Genomic DNA, 26,517 nt, shown 5'->3' with positions numbered 1-26,517 from the left:
AAATTTTATATTTCCCTACTGAATGGATACGATTTGCTTTCAGAAGTAAAATAAGACAACGTAGTTTTTTTTCCGCCAAATGTGAAACGTTGATCATGACGAAATAATTTTCTCTCTCCATCTCGTCAGGCTAGAGTAATGTTGTTATACTACCAAGTCCTGAGTCAAACGTACGAGCTAGCGTGTCTTGCTTCGCGACTTCTGGCAACTTAGCGACAGGTACACAATAGTTTTTTTAAAGTGGCGGTAGAGAGGAATCGAAGCACATAGATCTAGCCCGTTCAAACCTAATGACTCTCTATGATCAATAATATGGACAAAAGGGGGATTCTATTGTGCTATAAAACAAAACCTAGTTTTCTTGAACTGGCTCCATATTGTAACCTAGCTTGTGCATGAAGAGCCATAGTAGGTGAGAGCTTCTCTTAGACACACCCTAGCTGTCCTTATTTCCTCCCCCACGCAACAAGTTTAAATTCCAAACTTCCTTGCTCACATTAAGCAAGAAAGGAAGCCTTTGATCATAATCAGTGCTTTCACCAACCAAATCCTTCCCTCCCAATTTGCCCAAGAAAAGGTGAAAACCAATCCAATATTCTTGTACAAGTTAAGGGTTATTTGTTAACTAAACAAGTTAGCTAATAACTGAATTAGCCACAATTAGGGATTACCATTAATTTTTTTCTCCATCTAGTCCATAGAGTACTCTAACCTTTCTTTGTTCACTTGTTTGATCAATTTTTTTCAGAAATGATCAAGAAAAAGTAGTAGCTAGAAAGGAGTTATACTAATTTTTTTTTTTCATTTTTAATTTGTTTGTAATCATCTCTTTGATTTTCAGGTAAGTCCGAAGAAGAAGAAAGAGAGGATATAGGTGTTGGGGAAAAAAAACTAGCTAAGGATTGAAGTAGATCTAGACTAGATCTATATTTAGATAGTTAGATAGCTAGAGATCATGCAAGGTGGAGAAGGGAAAGATGAAAAATTGCCACCAGGGTTCCGGTTTCATCCGACGGATGAAGAACTGATCACTTATTATCTCATAAACAAGATCTCAGATGCTACTTTTACTGGAAGGGCTGTTGCAGATGTTGACCTAAACAAGTGTGAGCCATGGGATCTTCCAGGTATAGTTCTTGCTCCTTCATATCCATGCATATTAGGGTTTAGTTCGGATGATCACCTTGAACCATTATTTTGAGAAAAGAAAATCCCTTATTTTGTTGGAAATTTTTTTTTTTGAACAGCAAAAATTTTATTAATTTTTTAAAACAAATTACAAAGATTATTTGGTTGAAAGATTATATAGTTACACATTGGAAATATTTTTCTTATGGACAAAATTTTATTACTGATAATGTATTTCAGCTTCCATAATCTTCCATCTTCGATCGGATGCGAGAAGAGTAAGGACCATTCATTTTCTTTTCATGAAAACTCTTCATGTATCTTAATAATTCCCTTCTCTTTCTCCGATATTTGAAAGTTGAAAGCTTTGGAGAAAAAAAACTCACGCCTTGAAAGATTAAATGAGAAAAGCCCTAATCTATTAAAAAAATGACGGATGCACACCAGAGAGTCAGAGACATCCAATATCGGTGAGATGGAAAACTGCAGATGTATCGGCCGGTTAACATTACGTATAGGTCCGTTTCCGACTCATGTACCAATTCACAACTGATGCTCAAACGACTAATTTATGAGCTTTAAAAAATATTTCTGGTGAAAGATAATTTTAGAAAATCACAGCTGCTAAAACCACCACCGCTACTGTCACGTGTCCCGATACCATTAAATAAAACCTTGCACACCACGGGTTGGTGTCACTTTTCTTGAGTTGACCTAAAAACAGTACTTCTGTGTGTTTCATCTTTCCCAACAATTTCCTTTGGATGTTGAGCATTTTTTCTCCCTGCTTTGGTGTTTCTTTCTGTGTTCCTTCTTTTTCTTTCATTCAATTCTTCGTTGGGTGATTGTTTTGCTTCTCGATGTATATAGTACCCTTTATCAAGTTAATAATATATTATCGTTGCCGGAAAAAAAAAACACAACAATTTTTGCACAATATTAAGTAGCCACCATATTGTGCTAAAATGATCTTCTTCTTCTTTTTTCTGGTGCTTCGGAATATTATAAATTAACTCGATCTAATATAAGGGGTAATTAATCTGCAGGGAAGGCAAAGATGGGAGAAAAAGAATGGTATTTCTTCAGCTTAAGAGATCGGAAGTACCCGACCGGAGTGAGAACAAACCGAGCAACGAATACTGGTTACTGGAAGACCACAGGGAAAGACAAGGAGATCTTCAACAGTGTTACCACAGAGTTGGTTGGGATGAAGAAAACTCTGGTTTTCTACAGAGGGAGAGCCCCTAGAGGAGAGAAAACCAACTGGGTCATGCATGAGTACCGCATTCATTCCAAATCTGTCTACAGAACTAGCAAGGTACCTATCTATGTCTTCCATTTCTACCCTAATTAGTTCCCTCCGTCTGCATACACACACAGGAAGCGCTACAATATACGTTTTTATTTGGACCTGCACGATATCCATCCTCTCAATCGCCTTTTATACTCCTTCTCCCAATTTATTTGTTAAATTTTGACATACGTGAACTTCAAAAAATAAAAAATTATCTGTACCTAACAATTTATAATATTTTATATAATTTCAAAAATATGGTATTATAAAATTAATTGAGATCTATCAAATAAAATTCATATTACATGTATAAAATACTATAATTGTAACATATAAAACAATTTCGTACTAGTATGTCTCAAATAGTAAAAAGGAACAAACAAATCGGAACAGAGAGAATATGTATGCTAGTAATTTTTATAAATGCTTCATAACATCACTCTGGAATTCATAAATTTTGTGTAACAATTCATGATATTTGGATTAATAAAACTTCATATTACTAGGATTCATAATATTAGTACGTTCATAAATTTTTAAACTTTTTTTTTTTTTGCTCGGCAAACGAAAAAAACTTATGTCAAGAATTTCTATGCAATTTTTTAACAACAAATGTTAAGAAACTTTACGCTTATTTATGAAGTTTTGTAGAAAATGCTATTAATTAATAGTGACTCAAGAGTTGCATAAGTTGCAGAAAATTTCTCTTGAATTTGGTTTTGGCTTATTAAGAAACCCAAAAAATATCATGTCTTATTTATGTTGCTAGGGCATCTCAAACCCACACTTTGTTTCTTCATCTTTACCTCTATTACACTATTGTGGAAGAAATCGTTGCTCCTACCCACCATGCATCTTTTTTCTCCTCCATTTTAGATGATCAAGTTTGACACTTCAAATATGGAATATGATTAAAAAAATAGAAGATCCTCTAAATTCACTTTTTGAATATAAGGATAAGGAATTAATAGAATTTCAAAGAAAAATAGATAATCAGCAAAGGTTGAAGAATATTTAAAATGGAGATGAAAAATACAAATGTATAGATTTTTCCTTTTGAGTCCTGGCGGCATTTGATCAAAGGAATGACGGGATGCATCCTTTGTGGAACGGTGCTCCTCCTCCGTAGTGATGTGGGTCCTATTAATCTTTGTAATTTATTTTCAAATATTAATATAATTATTTTTTGCTGTTCAAAAAATCAAATCTATAGATTTTTAGTGAAGCTCGTATGATTACAAAAGAGTTTTAAAAAGTTATTAAATATAGTATGTTGATACCTGAAAATGAAGTTTTAGAGGGTATTGAATTGGAGATGCTCTTGAGAAAATGATTGTGCAGAATAAGATAACCCCTTTCCGGTGATTTCTCAAAATTGGGAATATTTCTAAAGCAATCCTCAAAGACAAACCTTCATAATCTGTAGACGAAATGCATTGCTTGAGAGTAATTTGAAATAAATTTGATATGAGACAACAAGCAAACAGGGTGGCGTGAAGGACATAGTTCTCGAGATAATTGGGACTTGAGACGACAGTTAGGGGTGTTTTCGCTAATTAACAAGCTGTAGACTACGGATTTCTTATTTTGTCTGTATTTAAATTTTTTTCGCATTTGTTAGTTTTGTGTTAAGTTTTTATGTATTATTGGTTCATCTCGAGGAGAAAAATTAAAAAATTATAACTTTTACACAAGTATTTTTCAAAATATCCAAGAAAAGTCTACAAATTAAAGTCAGCTTTTCAATTTTTTCAGCTTAGATATTTTCTCAAAAAATTGAATTATAGTCATATTTTTTTATTTTTCCGATTCCTCTCGTTGAGACGAACGAATAATATATAAATTTTTGGCACAAACTAACAAACACGAAAAAAAATGAATAACGACAAAACAAAAAGTCTGTAGTCTATAAATTCTTGATTAGTGGAAATACCCCCTTAATTCTTCAATTCGAAAATTAACACTCACTTTGTGACAATAATTTTTTTATCACGGAAGAATGCTTTATATTAACTTGAATTTGCGACAATACGTGCAGCACGTCATAGATTCTTACCCTACCTTATTACTAGAGGATTCGGGGACCCTCTGTAACGTAAGAGTGCACTAAAGGGGTGTAGTGCACCTTTTAAATCGTCCAAAAGTATTTTTGAAGGTCCAAAGTAGAATATTGTCAAATTTTGGTTGTTGATTCTTTTTCTCCTTTGTAAGTTTGCACTACTATGTGGATCAATATTGTTCGTGCCCTTTGAAAATATGAGTAAGATAGACTGCGTAAGGAAATTATTATCTATTCTTAGAACCATAACTACATGTGCATTTTTTTTTTTTAATAAATCTATTAATCCGAGACATTGTTATGCTAATTAGCTAGCTCGCTAACAATTGGTACATACTCAATCGTGCAGCAGGATGAATGGGTAGTTTGTAGGGTATTCCAGAAGAGCGCCGGAGGGAAGAAGTACCCGTCGTCTTCCTCATCAAATGCAGGCGGCCACGCAAGAGGAGGGGCACCGGTGAATGTCAACAACCCCTACAATATCAACCTGGAAATGGGAGGTCATCCTAGTGCCATGCAACAAATGCACATGCACTCGCAGATGATGCAGCAGGCCGCGGTTGATGCTGGTCAGTTCCCCATTAGTGGAAGAAACCACTATATGATGACAAATCCAGAAATGGCGGAGATATCGCGTGTCTTAAGGGGAGGCGGTGGTGGTGGTGGCTATCCAATCCAACCGCAACTAAATTACCCTGGAGGAGGAGCAGGAGCAGCAGCAGGAGGAGGAGGATGCTTCACTATTTCAGGACTAAATTTGAACCTCGGTGGCGGTGGTGGAAGAGGAGGAGGAGCTTCCACGGCACAAATGCCAATTTTTCGGCCACCACAACCAACCGGGGTAGTGAATTTGAATCTACAAGACACTGCTGCAAGTTCCTCTATGTTCACAGCTGGTACAAGTGCTCTTCCAACTGATCAGTCAGCTCTCTACGGCGCAGATCAGGTGAATAATACCAACGCAAATCAAATGGCCGCTGGCAACCGATACATGACAAACATAGATCATCTTGATTTAGAGAATTACTGGCCCCAGTATTAAGTTGTCTTATGTTAATTCGGATCAACCCTATTGAGGGGGTCCGAGGAAAGTTGATCGATCGTTTCCCTTTCCTTTTTCTTTTTTCTTGAAACATGTTTCACAGGTATTCTAGCTATGATGCAAGAGCATGCTGGGGAAAGAAAGAGAGCATCGAACAACAGAATCATCGGTCAAGCTAGGATATGTATTTTATGCGATTAGTGTACGCGATCAGTGAGTGTAACTGTAGATTAAAAAAAATAGAACTACAGATATGCTTGTGTTGAGATTTCTCTAATTAGTGTAGGACTCTAGGAAAGCAGGCAAGTCTGCTATCAGCCTATGAGATATGCTAGCTCTTGAAATCTGAAAATGTATCTATAGCTCACCACGTCAAACGTTGGAAGGTGAAGCTTTGTACTTATCATTTTCATTTTCTGAGTTAAATTACCGTTTTTTTTTTTTTTTTGATAGTTATATATTGTTGGAGAATTACTAAAGCAAAGTGAAGGTATTGGCAGATTTTATGGCTCTTTCAGTTATCCCGGGTCGTATAACATGAATGATATGGTAGTCACTATATTGAAGTTGAACCTAACTAACTTGGTGAACATACTAGCTCCCCGATCCCATGGAAGAAGGAATTGGCGTGGGGACGGTCAGGCCATATACATCCATATATATGAACGTGCGTGGCTCGAGAAGAGCTGAAGTATGAGTACAAGAAAGAGGAATTGTAGCTTGTGATATGTAGCTACATGAAAACTAACACAATCCAATTGGAAAGGTTTCGTTATAGGAAGATCAAATTGCTTTTATTTAGGGACTAAAACAACGAGAAAACTTTGGATCTCCTAGTTCTTTGTGCTGGATATTATCTGAAGTACTGACTAGAGCATATGAGGCTCTTGTTCCAATTTCGGTCAACAAGAGCCTCATGCTCTTAAAAAAACAAAAAAGAGCATAAGGCTCTTGTTGACTGAAGTTAATTGGAGCTAGAATAGGTCTAGCTATAGGGTAGGTAATAGACCATTACCACCGTCTATAAGAGGGACGAAGGAACCATTACCGACCACAATACCATCACTCAAGATATATACGCTTGTTGCTCAGTCAAACCACTGAGATGATCGATCATTTGTAACATGGTTGGTTGTCGTAAACTGGTGAAGCATAGCCATAAGACGATGGCATATCTTGGCAAACTAAAAACTGGTGATTTTCTCCTTAGAATTGGCATAATTTATCAACAGCATCATGCTCTTTGTAAGTTTCGTGGGCAAACTATTGAGTCGATTGATCACTCCTTATTATTCTGCACACATGTATGGAATGTTTGGTGTAAGATTTTGGAGTGGTGGGGTATCCAGTGGGTGACTCCTAATTCGGTTTTGGGTATAATCAATTGGTGGCTAAGTTACCGTCAGAAGCCAAAGATCAAAGTCATTTGGGACTGCATCCCTTTTGCAGTTTTGTGGTCATTATGGAAAATGAGAAACGAGCATCTTTTTCAGAATAAGGACCTTAATTGGGAAGATGTGGTGGATTTGATAAAGATAAGGATTGCTTTCTGGGTCAAGACTAAATGGAATGATGCAGATTACTCCATATTTGATTTCATCTTCAAATTGACAAGCATTATTCAAGCCTCATAACATTGAGGTGTCTATACTTGGTTTTGTGTCTTTTGTCTGTCTTGTATCTGTCCTGGTCTTGTGTCTTTGGTTTGTCTAGTATTTGTTCTGGTTTGGTTCTTTGGTGTGTCGTGTCATGTCTGTCCCCCTTAGTCTTGGGTCTTTGATGTGTCTGTTTTCTTGTGGTCTTTTGGGGGTTTTGGGGTCCTGTCTTTTGTGGTGGGTGGGGTTTGTTTTGGGTCTAGTTTACTTCTTGGGGTTATTTTGTTGTTTTGTTCTTTTTGTGGTCTGTTCTTTTGTTGTCTTTTGGGGTTTTTTTTTTTGGGTCCTGTTTGTTGTGAGTGGGCTTTGTTGTGGGCTTTGGGTGTTTTCTCTAGTTGTTGAGTTCGGGGTTCTGTTTGGTGATACTATATGTTTAGTCTGACCTTGATGTTTCCGGATTGCATTTGATTCTCGTCTGCTATATGTTCTATTTCCGGATGCTCCTCGCGAAGTCACTACCTTTTGATGCTGAACTACTGAACTTTTAACTGCCAAAATTCTGGTTTGATGTTGCTGGATTGCATTGACTTTCATGCTCTGCTATATGTTTTGTGTCCAAATGTTCCTTGTGAAGTCACTACCTTTTGATGCTGGACTACTAAACTTTTAACTGCAAATTTTGGTTCATGTTGCTGGATTGCATTTATTTTCATGCTGGCACTAATCTTTTGGAACTGCTGATCATGAAAAGATTCTAGAGTCTAATGTTTGTGTTGATATGATGCGGTGCTGATATTTCTCGACTTGATGATGATGCTACTGATATTTCTCCTTGCCGAATTAGAAGCCTAATGCCATTACTCGAGTCTTCTTTTTTTGAGCTGATTAATTGGCTGGGGATATGAAAGTGTACTCTATGGTGAAACTTCCTTCACTTCTTGAAAGCTTCCTTTTGAGGTTTATATTGTAATTCGTTGGGGTTGATCCCTTGTCAATCCTTGGACAGGAATAACATATGATTGTCATGGGATAAGGTGCCAACCTAGTTGGAATATTATTCAAACGTTGTGATGCTATCTTTTATTGTCTTAAATCTTGATGTTCTCCATCATTGTGATCAATAAAATTACTTTTTTTGCCGTAAAAAAAAATAGCCATAAGACGATGGATATTGAGGTGGCAAAATTATTGTATGTGTGTGTTTAAAGGGTCCATTATGCCTCTCCCTAGTCAGCAATTGCCTAGGTGAGTTGATATGTGGAATTACCCTCTTGCCCTCCTTCAAAGCAACCAAGTCTCGCCCACCCGTTGTGGTTTGGGTGCTTGACCTCTGGTGCAGGCCCCTTGGGCCCTCTATCGTAGTGCTACTCTTTAGTGGCAAGGCTCTTGGGCCTGCATCAGCTGGGCTGGCTCCCACATCGGGAGTTTGGGTATTGTGTGTATGTGTGTGTATGTTTAAAGGGTCCATTATGCCTCTCCCTAGTCAGCAATTGCTTAGGTGAGTTGGTATGTGAAATTACCCTCTTGCCCTCCTTAAAAAAAAAAGGGGAGTGGAAAATTGCAGCATATATAGAACCCACACGAAAAGGTTGAGTGAGGAAAAGAGAAAAGTCACAAGAAAATGTATGCAGGAAGCTTCTTATTTTGCGTTATTCTTCTTACAACCAAGAAACAATATAAATAAATATATACTTCATTTGTCCCATTTTGTTTGTTCGTTATTCATTTTGTCCATTTTGTGTCTATTGCGTATATCTTTCAACCTATAATATTTTTCATGATTTTGACAATTTTATATTATAGAACAAATTAAAATTTGTCAAATAAGATCCATATAGCATATATTTGAAGATTAATTTACATTGAAAGATATAAATAATTGAAAACTGGCACAAACATGAGAAAAGAACAACCAGAATGGGATGGAGGGAGTAGATATCATTTCTACGTTGACCAAACACAGCCTTAATTAAGCTTAAATGTCAATGGCATCTTCAAAGATCTTCATGGAAGAAGCTGGAAAACTCACAATCACATTAATGCTTTTCTTCTCTTTCGGATGGGAGAGGAAGAGAGCTGTTTCCTTCCCAGGTAACGACGCCCGTCCGGCTAGAAAGGGTTGTCCCCATCCGAAATCCGTGGAATCGAATGATAACCTAGTCCAAGTACTAATCAAAACGGTCAGAGTCATTGAAGGATTAGCTCTTGTTACTTCCAAGTAGTCTATGGCCGATCTCAAGTAACGATCGGTAACCATCTGGATGGCCTCTTGAACTAATCTTACCGCAAATGATACTGGTTTCTCCGTTAGCTCGCCTGCACTAGGAAGGCAACTTTTAAGCGCAATTGTGTCGGATGATGTATTTGTGTTTTGAGTTTTAACACTTTGTCTCATGTATATATCAACATCATGATACATGTGTTTTTTCCTTTTCTTTTCTGTTTAGTTTCTCTCGATGTACCCTTTATCGAGTTATTAAATTTTTTTTTTTTGCCGATAAAAAACAAAAACTTGTAAGCGCAACGGGTATTATTAATCATAGTTAATTACTTGCCTGCGCTACAAATGCAACTCGTAAGCCCAACGCCATTGCCGAAGTAATTCCCCGGCAATGGCGGATCGTATCTGGACCGTCCATCCACGACCAAGAGGAGTTTCGTCTTTTGATCATGTTTCAGTTTCAGAGCTTGAGTTCTACTCTTCCAAATGAAGCCTGACATGGCTTCAAACGTAGAGCAGCACTTAACCAGAACCCCATCTTCCATGGCTTTCGCTTTCACTCTTTCGAGCTTGTTAACATCGAAACAGAACGATTTGTACAGCAATTCTTCTTCGTAGAGATCGGAAGTGTTTGATATATCTTCCATCTGGAGAAATTCCGGATGATCGAACTCGATCTCCGGCGGGTTTCGAGCTTTGAGTAAGGTTCTGTCCGTGAATGGAGGAACTTTCAATGACAAGCCCCGGGCAATTTCGCCCCAAGAGTTGATGAATTCCATCGCAGTCGGGCCATCAAATATCATATGGTTCACGCATATTCCGAGAACAAATCCTCCATCTTTAAACTTGGTCACCTCCATTACAGTATTTGCATTGAAAAATCAGTAACAATATACAACAAAAGTGTTAAGATTCAGGACACTCGATCTATAAAAGTGTTTGGAAAAGAAAATTGATGGTCCAGACAATTCACAGCACTGTGAATCTGGACCATCTATTTTCTTTCCCGAGCACTTTCATGGACCGAGTGTCCTGGCCCTCTATGCAAACAGTAAACAAAACTATACAGAGGATGGATGTGGGTGTGTGCTGCGCCCAAAATCAGTATGCAAAATCATACACTGGTTGGAGACATTTTTGGGCGCAGGCGGTTACCGCACACGTGGTACCCCATAGGCAATCTTAGTAGACGGTCCAGATTTTAGAGAGAGAAAAAGAGGGTGAGAGTGATGGGGTGAGGGGAGAGAGAGAATAAATTTGAGCCGTTGAAAACACGTTTGGACTGTTGAGATTGCTGAAAGGTACCGTCATGTGGTACCGTTCGGCACCCAAAAATTTCTCTACTGGTTACATCCCATATTCATTGTTTGCTATGTATGTTGAGATCTCCTAACATATTAGTACTTCACTTTAAAAGGTACTGTTTCATAAATTAACCCTCATAAATGGCTGCAGAAAGACTTCTTTACAGAGCTTTCTGTAAAGAAGATTTACGGCGTTCAATTGCGCGCGTTTAAAGTATTTTTTAGACGGTTTGGATTGAAAACCAATTTTGACTGTTCAAAATTGAAAAGCAATTTCAACCATTAATTGCGGAAGCGAACGGCTGCGATTGTACGATTCCGCGAAAAACTTGTTCACGGCTCGGCCGTAAATAAGTTTCTCTCAAATGGGTGAAAGTGGTTTTGAAATTTGAAAACAAAGGACAATGTTGAAACAAAAATAATATTCACACAACGGTTGTGTAAAACACTGTTACACAAAAAAATCTAATTAAATTTTCGAAAGATTGCACATCTATTTAAAAAATTGAGTTTTTCCGTGCATAGCATAGGAGTGTAGGGGAAGAAAATTTTCTTTTCTACTTTTACTCTCCAATATGTAGCTTTGTTGGTTGTTCAAGGCAAGTGTTGAAATGCACGTAAATATTTAGGCCGTCTAAAATACATATGTTATGTGTCTCTCCATTGTTTCGTGCATGTGGAATTATTAGCTAGGCCCCGTTTAGTTAAGGTTTTTATTTTTTAAGTATCTATTTATCGTTTTACGAGAGCCAAATACAAGACAAGTCGTTGGCATGGTTATAGGTTTTGGGAGTTGATTGCAACAAAATACATATTGCATGTGGAACTCATCAGTTCTTTAATTTGGTGACAAAAGATTTTTAAAATTATGCATGAAAGTACCGGATTTTTATATTCAAAAATTGCACTTAGTAATTAAGGTGCACGTAAGCGAATCCGAACATTTGAGTTGTCAAAAAATAAAATATGATAGAGAACTCACCTGAACAGCCAAAGGTGGGACATCTAGTATGTGTTTGGCAGCAGGAACATCGTAAACCAGCTTCTCCATAGTCACAGTATCATCACCAATCTCTTCTACCGTACAACCCGCTTTCGCCACCACGAAAACGGCACCTTTGTCATTGCAGTCCACCGCCAGCCTCCCGTCTGAGTCGGTGGTCAGCCGCCCGGCCACCGGATAGTACGGTACCAGGACCTTAGACAAGGCATCTCTTATGACCTCCGTCACGTCGTCGCCGCTGCCGTCTCTGTCGTCATGACTTGGTTTAAAACAGTACACGGTTCGAATCCTCACCTGGTATCTGTGATCTATGTTGGAGAGGAAGTAGAGAGTGCCCTTTTGGTTTGTATCCTCTGCGGGAGGAACCAGAGCTGGCTCTCCCTTCTCTAGATTGAGTTCAAGTGTGTTGTTGATTCTCATCCCCATCTGGAATGTACTCTCTGCTTAATTCTCTTTGTAGCTATGAATAGGGGTATGGCATTCACTTATATGCATAAAATATGTGAAAAAAAACATCCCGGGGTTTGGCCAAATAGAAATGAGAAAAACAAAGTACTCTCTTCGTTCCTAAATAAGTGTTCAACGCGCAAAATTAGGTCTTAAAAAAGAAGCACTTGTTTCGTTAAAAAAATTAATTTTTTTTCACAAATCAATAGAAAACAATGAGTTTTATTAGAATGTGAAAAAAATTAAATTTTTTAATAAAAAATATGCATGTTTTGTAAAGTCTAATTTTGCACGCCGGACACTTATTTAGTGACGGATGGAGTATTTGTTTTTCGTAAGGTCGTATGTTCAAATTTTACGGAGGTCAAATAAGCATTCCAAATCTTGAGCCATTGGAGGATTTGTCTGACCGTTAACTTTAAAATCGAAATTTAGTCAAAATGTACAAAAACTAGTCCTGATATATCCGATCAATTATGAAAAACAGATGATAGAAAGAAAACCTTATAACAGTAAATATTGATGCATGTGGGTCCATTTTCGAGCTGGAAGCAAATAAAAACGGTCCCACAGGCACACCAAATACAGAATTAATTAAGAACGAGGATGGGTACTAACTTTGATAATACATTATCTATGTCTAGACTCTAGTAAATTTCACATGGTTTTTTTTTGTAAGAATCATTTTCATTATTACTAAAAAAACATAGCAGTACATCAAAGATGATAATTGTCATTTCACAGAGGATCCAATAACTAATAAGAAAAGTCTAGCTTAATTTCCAAGTACGAATATATACCAAAACCTTGCAAATCCGAAGTTTCCAAAGTATGCACAATTATATTTGCCGATTTGTGGATAGAGAAACGATTTTGACACCAGTTTTTGATAACTGCACTCCAAAGCTTGTCTTAAGTGTGCTTTGAAAAATGCGTTATGCTTATTTTGATACACTAAACAACAATTTTAGAGTGCATTTATCAAAAAATGGAGTGCCAAAATCATTCTCAAGACAAATAATATATGGGAAAATGACGGCTAATGACGTGTTTTGATAATTAATACTCGCCAAGGATATTTTCAGCATTAACAAATGTTCTCAGCATGATAGACAGATCTATTATGACAACTTGATCAATTACTTCCATGTAGGCTTGTCAATGGACCGAATTCGATCCAAAAAATTCGATTCGAATCCGATAACGTCGATCCGATAATCCGATAATTCAAATCAGGTAATCCAAATTCGGATCGAGTCAGATTAAATCTGTTATCAATTCGAATCCAAACTTTATTTTTTTTATTTTTTTTTAAAAAGTAAATTTTTTATTTTGAAAAAAAAATGTTTAAGAAGTTGTATTTTTATTTTCAATTTTTAAAATTTTTTTTTTGGAAAATAATTTCTTTTTGAAAATTTTTTTTGGCTAAAATTTTTGAAGTAAAAAAGTTTTCAGATCATATTTGGATCCGGATTACCACTGTCGGATCCGACCCATTGGCAGGCCTACTTGTATGGTAACTCATATTTCTTTCCATTCTAGACTTCTAGTGCACCCCACTCTTTCACCAATGGCCTTGATTTCATTGAAGTCTCCACCAATGCACCATAATATGATCAGAGATGATCTTAATGATAGCAAATCCAAATAATTCAGTTGGTTGAGCTGCCCCTTTGGAGTGGAGCAAATCTATTCTTTCGAAGTAGAGCATACTGATCATTGGCTTCTATTTCAATCATCTTCTTTACTGCCAAAACACCTGTTTCCTCATATTCTAGTATTCCCAGAGTTGCCCCTGCTTCTGAAGTGTTCAGAGATGGATGTGTCATCATAAACATTCTCTTCTGAACTCATGCATTCTTCATGTCTTTCACTTCTTATAGCTTTCCTAGGGGAACATGAGTTTAAATCCACTAACAAATTAATACTTCACTTGGGATGGACGAATGCTACATGTCCTTGGCGGGTATTAATTATCAAAACACGTCATGAGCCGTCATTTTCCGATAATATATGTGGTCCTTCATATATATTTCATAAAGCTATCATCATAGTTTCTAGGTTTGAGGTTCTTGAGTGCATCATTGGAGCTTCACATGTATTTCATCATGATAATACTATAACATTGTTGCATTTGGTCCAAAAAAAATCTATTAGCTAGGTTTTTGAATTCTTTTGGACAAGACCCTCTTGATTGAGTACGCCAGTCGTTGTTTGTGCTATAAGAACATTTTATTTCGTTGTGATCTATATATGTTTTGGTTCTTGACCTCTCCAAACTCCATGTACGAGTCGGGGATCGCACATGTGGGAGGTAGGGTGGTGGAATTTGTCCCACATCGGTTAATTAATTATCACCTCATAAACTAGCTAGTGTATGAGTCTAGATGGCATCTCCCCTTATGACCAATTGATTTTGATCAGTTAGGATTACATATTTAGACTTGTTATGTTGGTTAGAAGATGAAGAAATAAGATTATGTTTGACCTAATCGAATTCTTGTAAATGATTTCATATTTAGCCCCAATTTATTCCGCATAAGCCTAGAAATTAACTTAAGACATCCTTGTCCCCGTGCAATTATTATTTGAGTTTTAATTAGTTGCTGCTTACATACAAATTCACACTCACATATAATATATTTTGAGTGGTCCGAGTGTACGTAACTTTTTTGAGCAATGTGTCTGTACCCATAGATGAACTGCGTAGACCCCAATTCTTCTTAACTTTTTTGTTTAATGTTCTTTTCGATATTTTTTACATTTCACGTAAGGTTTTTTCAGTATATTGTAACTAGATCTATCAATTATTTGATTCATGATTATGAGAGAAATTTATTTTCGGAGCAGCTGCAAACAACCTATTTACGGAGCCGCGTAATCTCAATCGTTTATTTCGGCAATCAATGGTCCAGTTTTTAAAAAAACTATTCGCACGAATAGCCTTTTAAAATCCAAACCGTCCAAAACACTTTTGGACGGCCAAGATTGAACTCTGTAAACATTTGTTCATTTGTTTACAGTTACTCTGTAAACAAGATTTTCTTGATGATTATTGCCAAAAGCAACACCCAAATCCAAAAAGTATGTACTAAAATAAAAATTAAAAACCAATAATTCTATGGGACCCCTTACCGGCGTACACCATCACCAATAATTATATGTAAAAAATAGTTTAGGAGTTACTCCTTCCGTCCCATTTTGTTAGGCCTTTATTTCTTTTTGAGATGTCCCAAAATGATGTGTTTGTTTCAAAAAAAATTTATTTTTAGATGTTCATATTACCATTTTACCCCTCATTTTCTCCCTCCCATAATTAAAAATTAAAATTGGAACTTATTTGACATGAAAAAACTACTACTTGTGGGGTAAAATGGTAAAAATAATAAAAAAGTTAATGTAATTATGATGTTCCCTTAAATTTTGGAAAAGTCAATATAGACATAACAAATTGGGGCGGAGGAAATAGAGCGAATCTTCACACAAGACACAGATCACATAGTATGTCCCTTACTCATTTTTTTATTCAAAAATGGTACAATACATGAAAGATGTCCATGAAACTCTCCATGCTGATGTGAATTTGAACCGTTGATTTGGTTTTCAAGGAGAGTTTTATGAACATCTTTCATCTTTCATGTACGTATTGTACCGAACCTCTTTTTTATTGAAAAATTTAAAATAAGACTAGTAGGAAGAAGATAAGTGATTAGACATAATCAGCTCGACTATGGGTAAAGATTCACTGTGTGCATAGATGGGTGTGTGGCCGGGGCCGCCCTAATCATTCATTAATTATAGATTTTTAGTTTTTCAAGTTGTCTCGATAAAAATCAGCTCAATCAGATAATTGCGAGTATTTGATCCAGTCTTTTTATTTTTCATCTAAAATCCAAAATCACGAGTTAATTAATGAACTTTGAATAAAAGTAAGACAATTGGACGAAGTACTTGCAATTATTCGATTGATTTGATTTGGGAATACTAACTCAAAAATTTGTTTTAAATTATCTGTTCGAATGATTTGTGTGAGACATCAGAGTAAGCCCACAACCAATGGATTAGACACTTGCCCGGTTTCTTAAGAAGTTTTATTTTATTCTAATGGATTAGACACTTGCCGATATCCAAACAACTTTTATTTTTACACATATGACTAAAAGATAGCAAATTATTGCCAAAAGCAGCACCCAAATCCAAAACGTATGTACTAAAAATAGAAACCAATAGTTCTATGGGACCCCTTACCGGAGTACACCACACTACAAGAAAAATTGCATTGGGTGACGAATGAAAATCGTCGCAAATTGTATGTTTTTCGTCACAAATAATATAGGTGACGAAAAAAAATTTGTCGACTAAAGGTTGTCGAGGATTCCTACCTGGTGACGAAATCTATTTTTCGTCACCTATAGTGCCTTTTGGTGACGAAAAATTTCGTCACGGAAAAATGACTTGGTGACGAAATTTTCTTCGTCACCTATTGTGCTTTTTTGATGACAAAAAATTTCGTCACAAATTATTTCCTTTGGCTCGTCAAAAGTGACCCATTGGTGACGAAATTTTTCGTCACAAAAGACATTCTTAAATGTGAAAAAAGCCTCACTTTCTTGCTCCTGCGAGGTTTCGAACCCGAGTCTCCTACGTTTTGCACGCATGCTTTAACCAACTACACCACACAAACTTTTCAGCATATGTTTGAAATATCTAATATATAACACATACATTGAACATTAAAATATATTTTGAACGCCATTTTGAACTATTAAACATTAAAATTAGCAATTTTAATAAACATGAAAGTCATAGCTCTTTATGTTATTGTTCAAACCCAATTTAGATTATCTCAATCGGAGTTCTGAGCAAAGAGTTATGCCCGAAATATACTTGGTGACAAAGCGTAATTCATAAATTTCGTCACCAAAAGATAAATTTTTCGTCACTGAAAACGTAAAAAGAAGACGAAAATATTTTTCGTCACCAAATTGGTTCATTTAGCGACAAAATATTTTTTCCGTCACCGAATAGTTATCTTTGGTGACAAAAAATAATTTCGTCTCCTTTTTTGCTCTTTTGGTGACGAAAATTTTATTTCGTCGCCAAATAGGAGCCTTTGGTGACAAAAATATCTTTTTCGTCACTAAATAGTTATAATTTGTGACAAAATAATTTCGTCAAGGAAGTTATCAAAACAGTGACGAATTTATTTTTTTGTCACCAAATATACTCATTTAGTGACGAAATTAAATTTTGTCGCCACTTTTTCGTCACTAAACATACTTTTTCTTGTAGTGCCATCACCAATAATTCTATGTAAAAAATAGTTTAGGAGGGAGTAACACTACGCGATCTGTGTCTTGTGTGAAGATTCGCTCTAATATCTTACGAAAACACTCAGTTACCGACTGGGAAGGTTGGTGATCGGCTATCGATCGCGTGTGGGGTCACTCCGGACCCCGCACGATTAATCCAAGCCGCTTAATAATTTTTTTTTAAAAAACCTGAGTTGGCCCCATGGAAAATAAGCTCAATTCGATGTGTGTACATGCTCGTTCCAAACTTTCATTTTTAAACGGCTCAGATCATTTGATTTTGAAAAGTTTGGATCGAGTACATACACATATCACATTGAACTTATTTTCCTTGGGGCCCACTCGGTTTTTTTATAAAATTATTAAGCGACTCGAATCATTCGTGTTGACCCGAAGTGGACCCACACGCGATCAGCGGCCGGTTACTGACCTCCCAATCGGTGACTGTAGTGTTACTCCAGATCACGTAGTACAGTATGTCGCTTGCTCATTTTTTATTGAAATTTAAAATAAAGCTAGTAGGAAAAAGATAAGGTGATGACATAATCAGCTCAACTGTGGGTACAGACTCATTGTGCGCAACTGGGTGTGGGGGGCCGCCCTAATCATTCATTAATTTTAGAATTTGTTTTTCAAGTTGTCGCTTCATAAAAATCAACTCAATCGGATATTGCAGTTATCTTATCCAAATGTTTTAGAGCCCGTTCCAGAAACTTTTTTAAAAAATAAGCAGTTTATTTCACATTTTCAAATTCAAAAATAATGTAAATGAAAAATAATTTTTCAATTTTTTTTGCATCGTATGAAAAATCTCGAACAAGATCCATATTGCATATTTTTAGATTTCAATAAATCCATAATTTTTGAGCTTGAAATTGTCTTTTTAAAAAATAAGGGCTTTTTTCTGTTTTGGAACGGGCTCTTAATTTTTCATCCAAATTCCATGATCCTGAGTTATTAATTAATGAACTTTGAATAAAAGTAAGACAATTGGACGAAGCACTTGCAATTTTCGATTGAGTTGATTTGAGAATACTAACTTAAAAAATTATTTTAAATTATCTGTTCAGGATTATTTGTGTGGAACATCGGAGTAAGCCCACAACCAATTTGTGCACTATGTGCTGTGGTGGAGCTAATTGAGGGTTAGAGGTGCCCGGTTTCTTAGACAGTTTTATTTTACTCTAATGGATTAGACACTTGCCCATATCCAAACAACTCTTTTTTTTTACACATATGACTAAAAGATACTCCTAGCACATTAATAGAGATGAACGTTTCAAATCACAAAACCATATCTCTATAACTTTCATTAAAGACCACATGATAATCGAATCAAGCCATTATTTTCGTTAACAAAACACGAAGTACAGGGCAAAGCCTAATCTTACACTTAACATTTCTCTTCATAATTTTACCAAAAATATATATACAACAATAGCACCAGACTCCTGTTAAAGTGCCACCCCCAACTTAAATTCTGGCTCCGCCACTCGATATACGTTCACATAAGTGAGGGTAAGTTTCAAATAATTGAGCAATTATTGCATGTCTTGATGATGGAAATGTGCACAATTAGAGATTGGAGTATTAAATTAATGTTAGCGTGACTCGCGTTGAGAATTTTATGTTAGCGGGACTCGCGTTGAGAATTTTATATATGCAAAACTAGGGGAGCCTTTTTATTTATTTATAATTAAAAGCTCATAGTCAAGGCCCCGTGGTTGATAATTCATAATTTGAGAGACTTTGGATTCAAACTTGGCTTTGAAGACTCAAAATCGCCCCAAACAATCTAAGGCCATGCTAAGTTTTTTTGGATTCGGACCGGTGGCTTTTCTGTATCTTCGCTTTAGGATGGTTATAGTAATAGTTGTATGGTTGGTCTGTATTTAATTTATTCGTAGATGCTGTATGGCTTATTTCAATGAACTAATGTGCTCTTGTTGATTGACAAAAAAAAGAAAGTGAAGGAAAAAAAAATTTGTTAGAAGACATTTTATTAAAACCAAGATCCAAACTTATTAACCACGAAAATAATCTCTAAAATAACTCATCTCTAAAAGCGATCTGGAAAATGAAATGGTAATTCATCACTTGCTCTTCTATTTTTATTTTTTGATCAGCGAAAGAAAATTTTATTAATCGATCTAAAAAACGAAGTTACAAAGATTACCGGGAAACAAGATCGGCATCACAACCAAAAACCTATATCCCAACTATGTTTCGCATCTAAGCTGAGGACAATCATATGTCACCCGCTACCAAAGGAGGGAAGCTCTTCTAGTGGATTAAGAGTTGATAACCTTATCATCTAGCTTCACAAAGACAACAAATGATAGATAACCAAACGACAGAACACAACAAAAACAAAATTTATAGCTGTAGCAACAAAATCTCTTTATTCCAAACTTGGCTTATAACCAAATTACAAATGCTTACACAAACCAGTACCGGTACTACTGTACACACTCGTTGATGTAACGCGATCGACAAACACTTCTCGTCCCGGAAGGCAGAAATCTTTGACGAACAAATTGAGGAAAACCTGATCACCACCCATAATCGAGACGACAAGATCGACGAAATTACTGTAAACCATTTTCTTTCTCTGCTCTTGCTATATATGTGCAATTCCAAACATTATATGTCACTGTTTAAATAGGCCATTGTAATTTCTTCCCCAAGTAATATTATTGCATACATTAAATAGGCCATTGTTAATTCTTAATTAATTAATATAAAATCATAATTCTTGTAGGCCAAGAATTCTAATAAAGTTGGAAATCAAAATCAAACCAAATACGGAAAGTTAATAATTCTAACCGAAATGAAAATTCTATTAGTCTCCACCGAAATAAAAAGGAAATTGATATATAGGAGACTTGAAAATGAAATCAATATGTCTCACTCACTCAGATGATATGCCATAGACAACAACCGTTCTTCTATCATATTCGAATTTCTTGAGGACAAAAAAAGGCCATGAGACCATCATAAACGTGGGAATGGAGTAGAGCATAAGAAGAAAAAACCCCGATGAAATGAACTTATTGCGAAAGAAAAAGAAGATAAAAGATTAAAAAAAAAATAGAGGATTTCTAAATTTTCTGATTGAAAGAACAAGATTAATTTCGTACTCTTCTCGAAAAGATAATGAGTCAAAATTCACAGGATCGAGCCTACGATTGCCATCTTCACATATTCGGGACTGAGGTGCATGTACAAAATCTTGGATTTGCAGAGTTTAAATAGTCCCCGAATGCGCTAGAATTTGCTCCACTAATTTCTATAGCGGATTATGTGTTTATTTGGCCTTATGGTATTACTACAATTAGTCATCGCGAAAATCCAAATTATCTATATTTACTCGATTTTCTTTTAATTTTCATCAAAGATTATCGCGTGAAGATTACACGTACTTCCATTTAAGCGAACTAAGTTACTATAACAAACCGTCGTACACGCGTTAACGTTCAAATGACTATCATTAATTATCTGGATGCATGTGCTATATATCCAAGACTATCGAATTGTAGTAACAAGAATTTTCATTTAAGCAAACGAAGAAACTAGTTTTCCTTTGATTTCACAGTGCATGGCTTCCCATGTAGAGAAAGATCAGCATAACGCTTATATATTGATACAATTAGACTAGATCTCATTGTTTCAATGCTCCATAGAGTATCAATTTCAGGTAGGATTGATTCGTGGTCTTGAGATGTGATTTGGCACTCCACTTTTTGTTTTACAATCTCACGTGGTCATGAAGACACAAAGTGGAGTGCCAATGGTCAAAATTAGAGTGCTAGAATTAGTTTCCCTGATTCGCACGTGGTATTACCAAAAAATCATGATTCAAGAGAAAAATATTTTATATTGTGTACATTAACTACACCGCAATAGAACGAAAATTGATGGATACATGATAGACTGATTAGGTACAATTGCAAATTGGAAAAAATGAAAAAGGCACCTTTTATAGCATAAAATGATTCCATTACCGATAACTTTCACAAAACATAAGGAGTCATAAAGGGTTTAACTTAACCAACTGGTACTAGCCCAGTTGACCTCTTGTATTTCACTAGAAGGTCGGGAGTTCGAATGTCCCCACCTCTGCATGTGGTGTTCTTCTCCTAGAAAGGCTTTTCCTCTTTCTTAGTTTCTCCCTATGATGGGATTATTTATTATTTTGTCTGAGTTGTTGGTTTTGGTTATCTCGTAGACTCTCACAATTGATATAGTGTACGGTTTGTACTTTATACTTCATTCATAATGTAAGAGATCTCTCCCATCGATAACAAAAAAAAAAGAAGGAAAGAAGTGTTTTAACTTTAAGGGCTCTTGCCATTTAAATTCCTCTCCTGCCAATGAATAAATAAATTTGTACTTTCATAATTTTTTTCCTTATAAGTACATTAAAAATATGTATTTAGGTAAAATTTTAGTTGAATAAGACCTAGACTTTACTAGCCATTATTTTTGGCTATCCCTATAGAGAATGAGATGATACACTATGATGATAATGATGTGGAAGATGTTGATATTCCTATATATCAGTAAAAGAATTTGAAGGTGTTCTTGATGGTAATTGTGCCGTTGAGATGGAATATGTAAAAAAAAAATTGTTAGAAGCCATTTTATTAAAACCAAGATCCAAACTTATCAAGCACGAAAATAATCTCTAACCCGTCTCTAAAAGCGCTCTGGAAAATGAAATGGTAATTCATCATTTGCTCTTCTATTTTTTTTATCGGCAAAAGAAAATTTTATTAATCTAAAAACGAAGTTACAAAGATTACCGGGAAACGGGATCGGCATCAGAACCAAAAACCTACATTCCATCAATGTTTCACATCTAAGCCAAGGACAGTCATATGTCATCCGCTACCAACGGAGGGAAGCTCTTCTATTTAGTGGATTTAGAGTTGGGATAACCTTATCATCTAGCTTCCCAAGGACAACAAATGATAGATAACCAAACTACAGAACACAACAAAAACAAAATTATAGCTGGAGCAACAGAATCTCTTTATTCCAAAAAACTTGGCTTATAACCAAATTACAAATGCTTACATAAACCGGTACCGGTACCACTGTACACGCTTGTTGTTGTAACACGATCGACAAACACTTCTCGTCCCGGAAGGCAGAAATCTTTGGCGAACAAATGGAGGAAAACCTCACCACCCATAATCGAGACAACAAGATCAACGAAATTACTGTAAACCATTCTCTTTCTCTGCTCTTGCTATGCATGTCCAATTCGAAACATTAGGTCACTGTTTAAATAGAACTTTGTTATTTCTTCCCCAAGTAAATATTACTGCATGTATTAAATATAAGCTTCGCTGTACTTATCCTAGTACAAGGGATGCATACCTGTAGTTTGTTCATTTAACTTGCTGTTATAGTTTGTCTTGAAATGGAGCAATTTATGTCACAAAAACCACAGGGCCCACTTTGTTAAAAATAAAATATATCTTTTTTTTCTTTGAGCAGAAAATGAAATCAATGTCTCACTCACTCAGATGATATGCCATAGACAACAACCGTTCTTCTGTCATATTAGAATTTCTTGAGAAACGCAAAAAAAAAGGCCATGAGACCAACATAAACGTGGGAATAGAGTAAGAAGAAACCCCACCCCCGATGAAATGAACTTATCCAGAAGAAAAAGAAGATAAAAAGAAGAAATAGAGGATTTCTAAAATTTCCGATTGAAAAGAAACAAGATTAATTTCGTACTCTTCTCAAAAAGATAAATGAGTCAAAATCCACAGGATCGAGCCTATGATTGCCAGCTTCGCATATTTGGGACTGAGGTGCATGTACAAAATCTTGGATTGCAGAGTTTAAATAGTCCCGGAATGCGCTAGAATTTGCTCCACAGATTCTATAGCGGATTATGTGTTTATTTGGCCTTATGGTATTACTACAATTAGTACTCATCGCGAATATTTGAATTATATATCTATCTTTTCTTGATTTTCTTTAATTTTCGTCAAAGATTATCGCGTGGTGATTACAGGTACTTCCATTTGAGATTAAATTCTTTACACCGCCAATGTAAACATTTATTTCTTTCAAATCAATTATATTACGTCACGTCGTCAAAACAATGGTCCCAATTATTTGAACATGGTGACGTGGTGTAATGTAATTGATTTGGAAGATATCGACAGTGTAAAAAATTTAATCTCCTTCTATTTAAGCAAACTAAGTTACTATAACAAACCGTCGTACGTTAATGTTCAAATGACTATCATTAATTATCTAGATGTGCTATATATCCAAGACTATCGAATTGTAGTAACAAGAATTTTCATTTAAGCAAACGAAGAAACTAGTTTTCCTTTGATTTCACAGTGCATGGCTTCCCATGTAGAGAAAGATCAGCATAAAGCTTATATATTGATATTAGACTAGATCTCATTGTTTCAATGCTCCATAGAGTATCAATTTCAGGTAGGATTGATTCACGGTCTTGAGATGTGATTTGGCAGTCCACTTTTTGTTTTGCAATCTCACATGATCATGAAGACACAAAGTGGAGTGTCAATGATTAAAATTGGAGTACCAGAATTAATTTCCCTGATTCGCACGTGGTATTACCAAAAAATCATGATTCAAGAGAAAAATATTTTATATTGTGTACATTAACTATACCGCAATGGAACGAAAATTGATGGATACATGATAGACTGATTGGGTACAAGTGCAAATTGGAAAAAATGAAAAAGGCACCTTTTATAGCATAAAATGATTCCATTACCGATAACTTTCACAAAACATAACGAGTCGTAAAGTGTTTAACTTAACCAATGGGGACTAGCCCAGTTGACCTCTTGTATCTCACTAGAAGGTCGAGAGTTCGAATATCCCCACCTCTGCATGTGGTGTTCTTCTCCTAGAGAGGCTTTTCCTCTTTCTTAGTTCTCCCTGTGATGGGATTATTTATTGTTTTGTTTGAGTTGTTGGTTTTGGTTATCTTGTAAACTCTCACAATTAATATAATATACCGGGTTTGTACTTTATACTTCATTCATGATGTAAGAGATCTCTTCTATCGATAGACAAAAAAAAAAAAAGGAAAGAAGTAAAGTGTTTTAACTTTAAGGGCTCTTGCCATTTAAATTCCTCTCCTGCCAATGAATAAATAAATTTGTACTTTCATAATTGTTTTTCCTTATAAGTTCATTAAAAATATGGGTTTAGGTAAAATTTTAGTTGAATAAGACCTAGACTTTACTAGCCATTATTTTTGGCTATCCTTATAGAGAATGAGATGATACACTATGATGATAATGATGTGGAAGATGTTGATATTCCTATCAGTAAAAGAATTTGAAGGTGTTCTTGATGGTAATTGTGTCATTGAGATTGAAGATGTAATTGAAGATTTGCCTATCTTTGATGAGTCTCTCAAAGAAGACTTTGAAGGTGACTTCGAACGCGTTCCAGTATTTGACGAGTATTAGAATGAGTATATTGATGGTAACAAGGAAGAAGTGCTTGAGGACGTTGGTGGCACTAATGAAGAACTAGAAATGCTTATTCTTGTAAGCAATGAGCCTTGTTTCTTGCAATGGGAAGATAGAGAATAATTACGAGAAGAAAGGTATGGAGTTGATGTTGCATTGTGTGTGCTACCAAAGACAAATGAAATTGTTTTCGATGTATCACCGATTTTAGGGGATTTTTAGAACCGAAATTTGATGATTGCTCTCAAATTGTCCTTGGTTCAAGATGTTTGCATTAAGTTGTGGGGGAGCCCAGACAAGTTCCATAGTGGCCGAAAGAGGATAAAGACAATTTGGATTCTTTAGGCATAGTCTTCTTCAATAAAGCTAGGTTAGAGCATAGTGCGAATATTTTCCAACATGCCGAGGTGGATAGTTCATTGCACGACTTGGAGGTGTCTATGATGAGCAACTACAAAGATATTTTGAATCATAAGAGGCATGGTAAATGGGTGATTTTATTTCACAAAAGTATTGATGCGGTGAATGTACACAAAGGGATGCTCACATTGAAGATGAGTTATTGTATGAGGGTGACGTTCAAGGAAATGCAACCACATGTCTAATATGAAGCTGCATAATACAGTTTTGCGTTTATTTCTTGATTTAGTTTTCTTGAGTCAAGTTTTTCAACTTGAAGACAAGTTCTTTTCTTTAGAGAGGATGCACAATGCAATAGAATTTAGGGTCGATCATTTTCCATTTTGATGTCCTTAAGATTAATATGTTCTTGACTCTATAAATAGGTGATTTGCCGTTTCATATGATAGCTTTTTTATTACTGTTAAACACTCTAAAATATATTGATTAAGATAAAATTATTGGTTAGTGAAAACAATTTGATATTTTTCAACTTAATGCTTAGTGAAAACAACTTAACATTTTTAACAAGAAATGATCCTTAAGTTATTGTCTACCGAAAACACCCCAAAATCATAATACTTTTTTCCACGACATATCGTGCCTTTAGTCAATTTTGAGCTCATGTTGGGCGGGAACATTTTTCAAACCTAGGCCTAGGACCAACCTACAACCTGCAGGTATGCGGTCTATGGGCCTGAAGTTGGGCTTGGGCTCGAGGCCATTCCTCGAAGAATAAAAAACTTGCTTTGTACATAGGTAGGAATTCCAGGCTCCGGGCCTCCTAGATTGGCTACCCGTTAGACAGGCATTTAGGCCAGGCTGTGCCTACTTCTAATGGGCTCAAACAGGTCATGGGCTGAAATCCCGTCTTCAATCCACCAAGAACTACCTCTGGGCCTGGTACATTGTGAGATTTCTCTTTTTGTTTTTTATGATGTGCAGATATTATACTTCATCACCTCCACTAGATGAGTATTGCTCCGTCATACCACATCTATAAAGGCCCCAATGCACCTATATCGGGGGCCGAAACTAAAGCCCACCACATGTGGAAGATGCAAGGATTTTGTTTAGCCCCAATAGACTTGAACTTGGGCCTTGACCATCCAAGTCCTGTGAGAGGGTTCAAGGCAATGGAATTAACTTCTTTCCAAAAAGAAGGGAAAGATTTGTGTATCTACTTCCCCAAACTCTAGAATATGGTAGAACCATAGCTCACACAT

At 35.9% G+C, this 26,517-nt stretch overlaps 2 protein-coding genes across 2 annotated transcripts; one reads left to right on the top strand and one right to left on the bottom strand.

The window, feature by feature from the left end:
• The first annotated feature begins 374 nt into the window (after positions 1 to 374).
• On the top strand, positions 375 to 5,935 carry LOC131301668 (NAC domain-containing protein 48). Its single transcript, XM_058328047.1, has 4 exons — positions 375 to 577; positions 842 to 1,127; positions 2,175 to 2,446; positions 4,831 to 5,935. The coding sequence occupies exons 2-4, from the start codon at positions 956 to 958 to the stop codon at positions 5,521 to 5,523; spliced, it is 1,137 nt and encodes a 378-aa protein (XP_058184030.1). The 5' UTR covers positions 375 to 577; positions 842 to 955; the 3' UTR covers positions 5,524 to 5,935.
• A 2,998-nt stretch (positions 5,936 to 8,933) lies between these two features.
• On the bottom strand, positions 8,934 to 12,089 carry LOC131300825 (omega-hydroxypalmitate O-feruloyl transferase-like). The gene is made up of 3 exons (XM_058326823.1): positions 11,626 to 12,089; positions 9,674 to 10,193; positions 8,934 to 9,434 (listed from the first exon to the last, which is right to left on the bottom strand). Exons 1-3 carry the CDS (start codon positions 12,070 to 12,072, stop codon positions 9,094 to 9,096), a joined length of 1,308 nt encoding a protein of 435 aa, XP_058182806.1. The 5' UTR covers positions 12,073 to 12,089; the 3' UTR covers positions 8,934 to 9,093.
• Positions 12,090 to 26,517: the final 14,428 nt, after the last annotated feature.

Source organism: Rhododendron vialii, chromosome 9a (assembly GCF_030253575.1).
Source record: "Rhododendron vialii isolate Sample 1 chromosome 9a, ASM3025357v1".
In the NCBI taxonomy this organism is placed as follows: domain Eukaryota; kingdom Viridiplantae; phylum Streptophyta; class Magnoliopsida; order Ericales; family Ericaceae; genus Rhododendron; species Rhododendron vialii.
The sequence above is the reverse complement of the archived record's forward strand: the minus strand, read 5'-3'. Positions and strand labels throughout refer to the sequence as shown.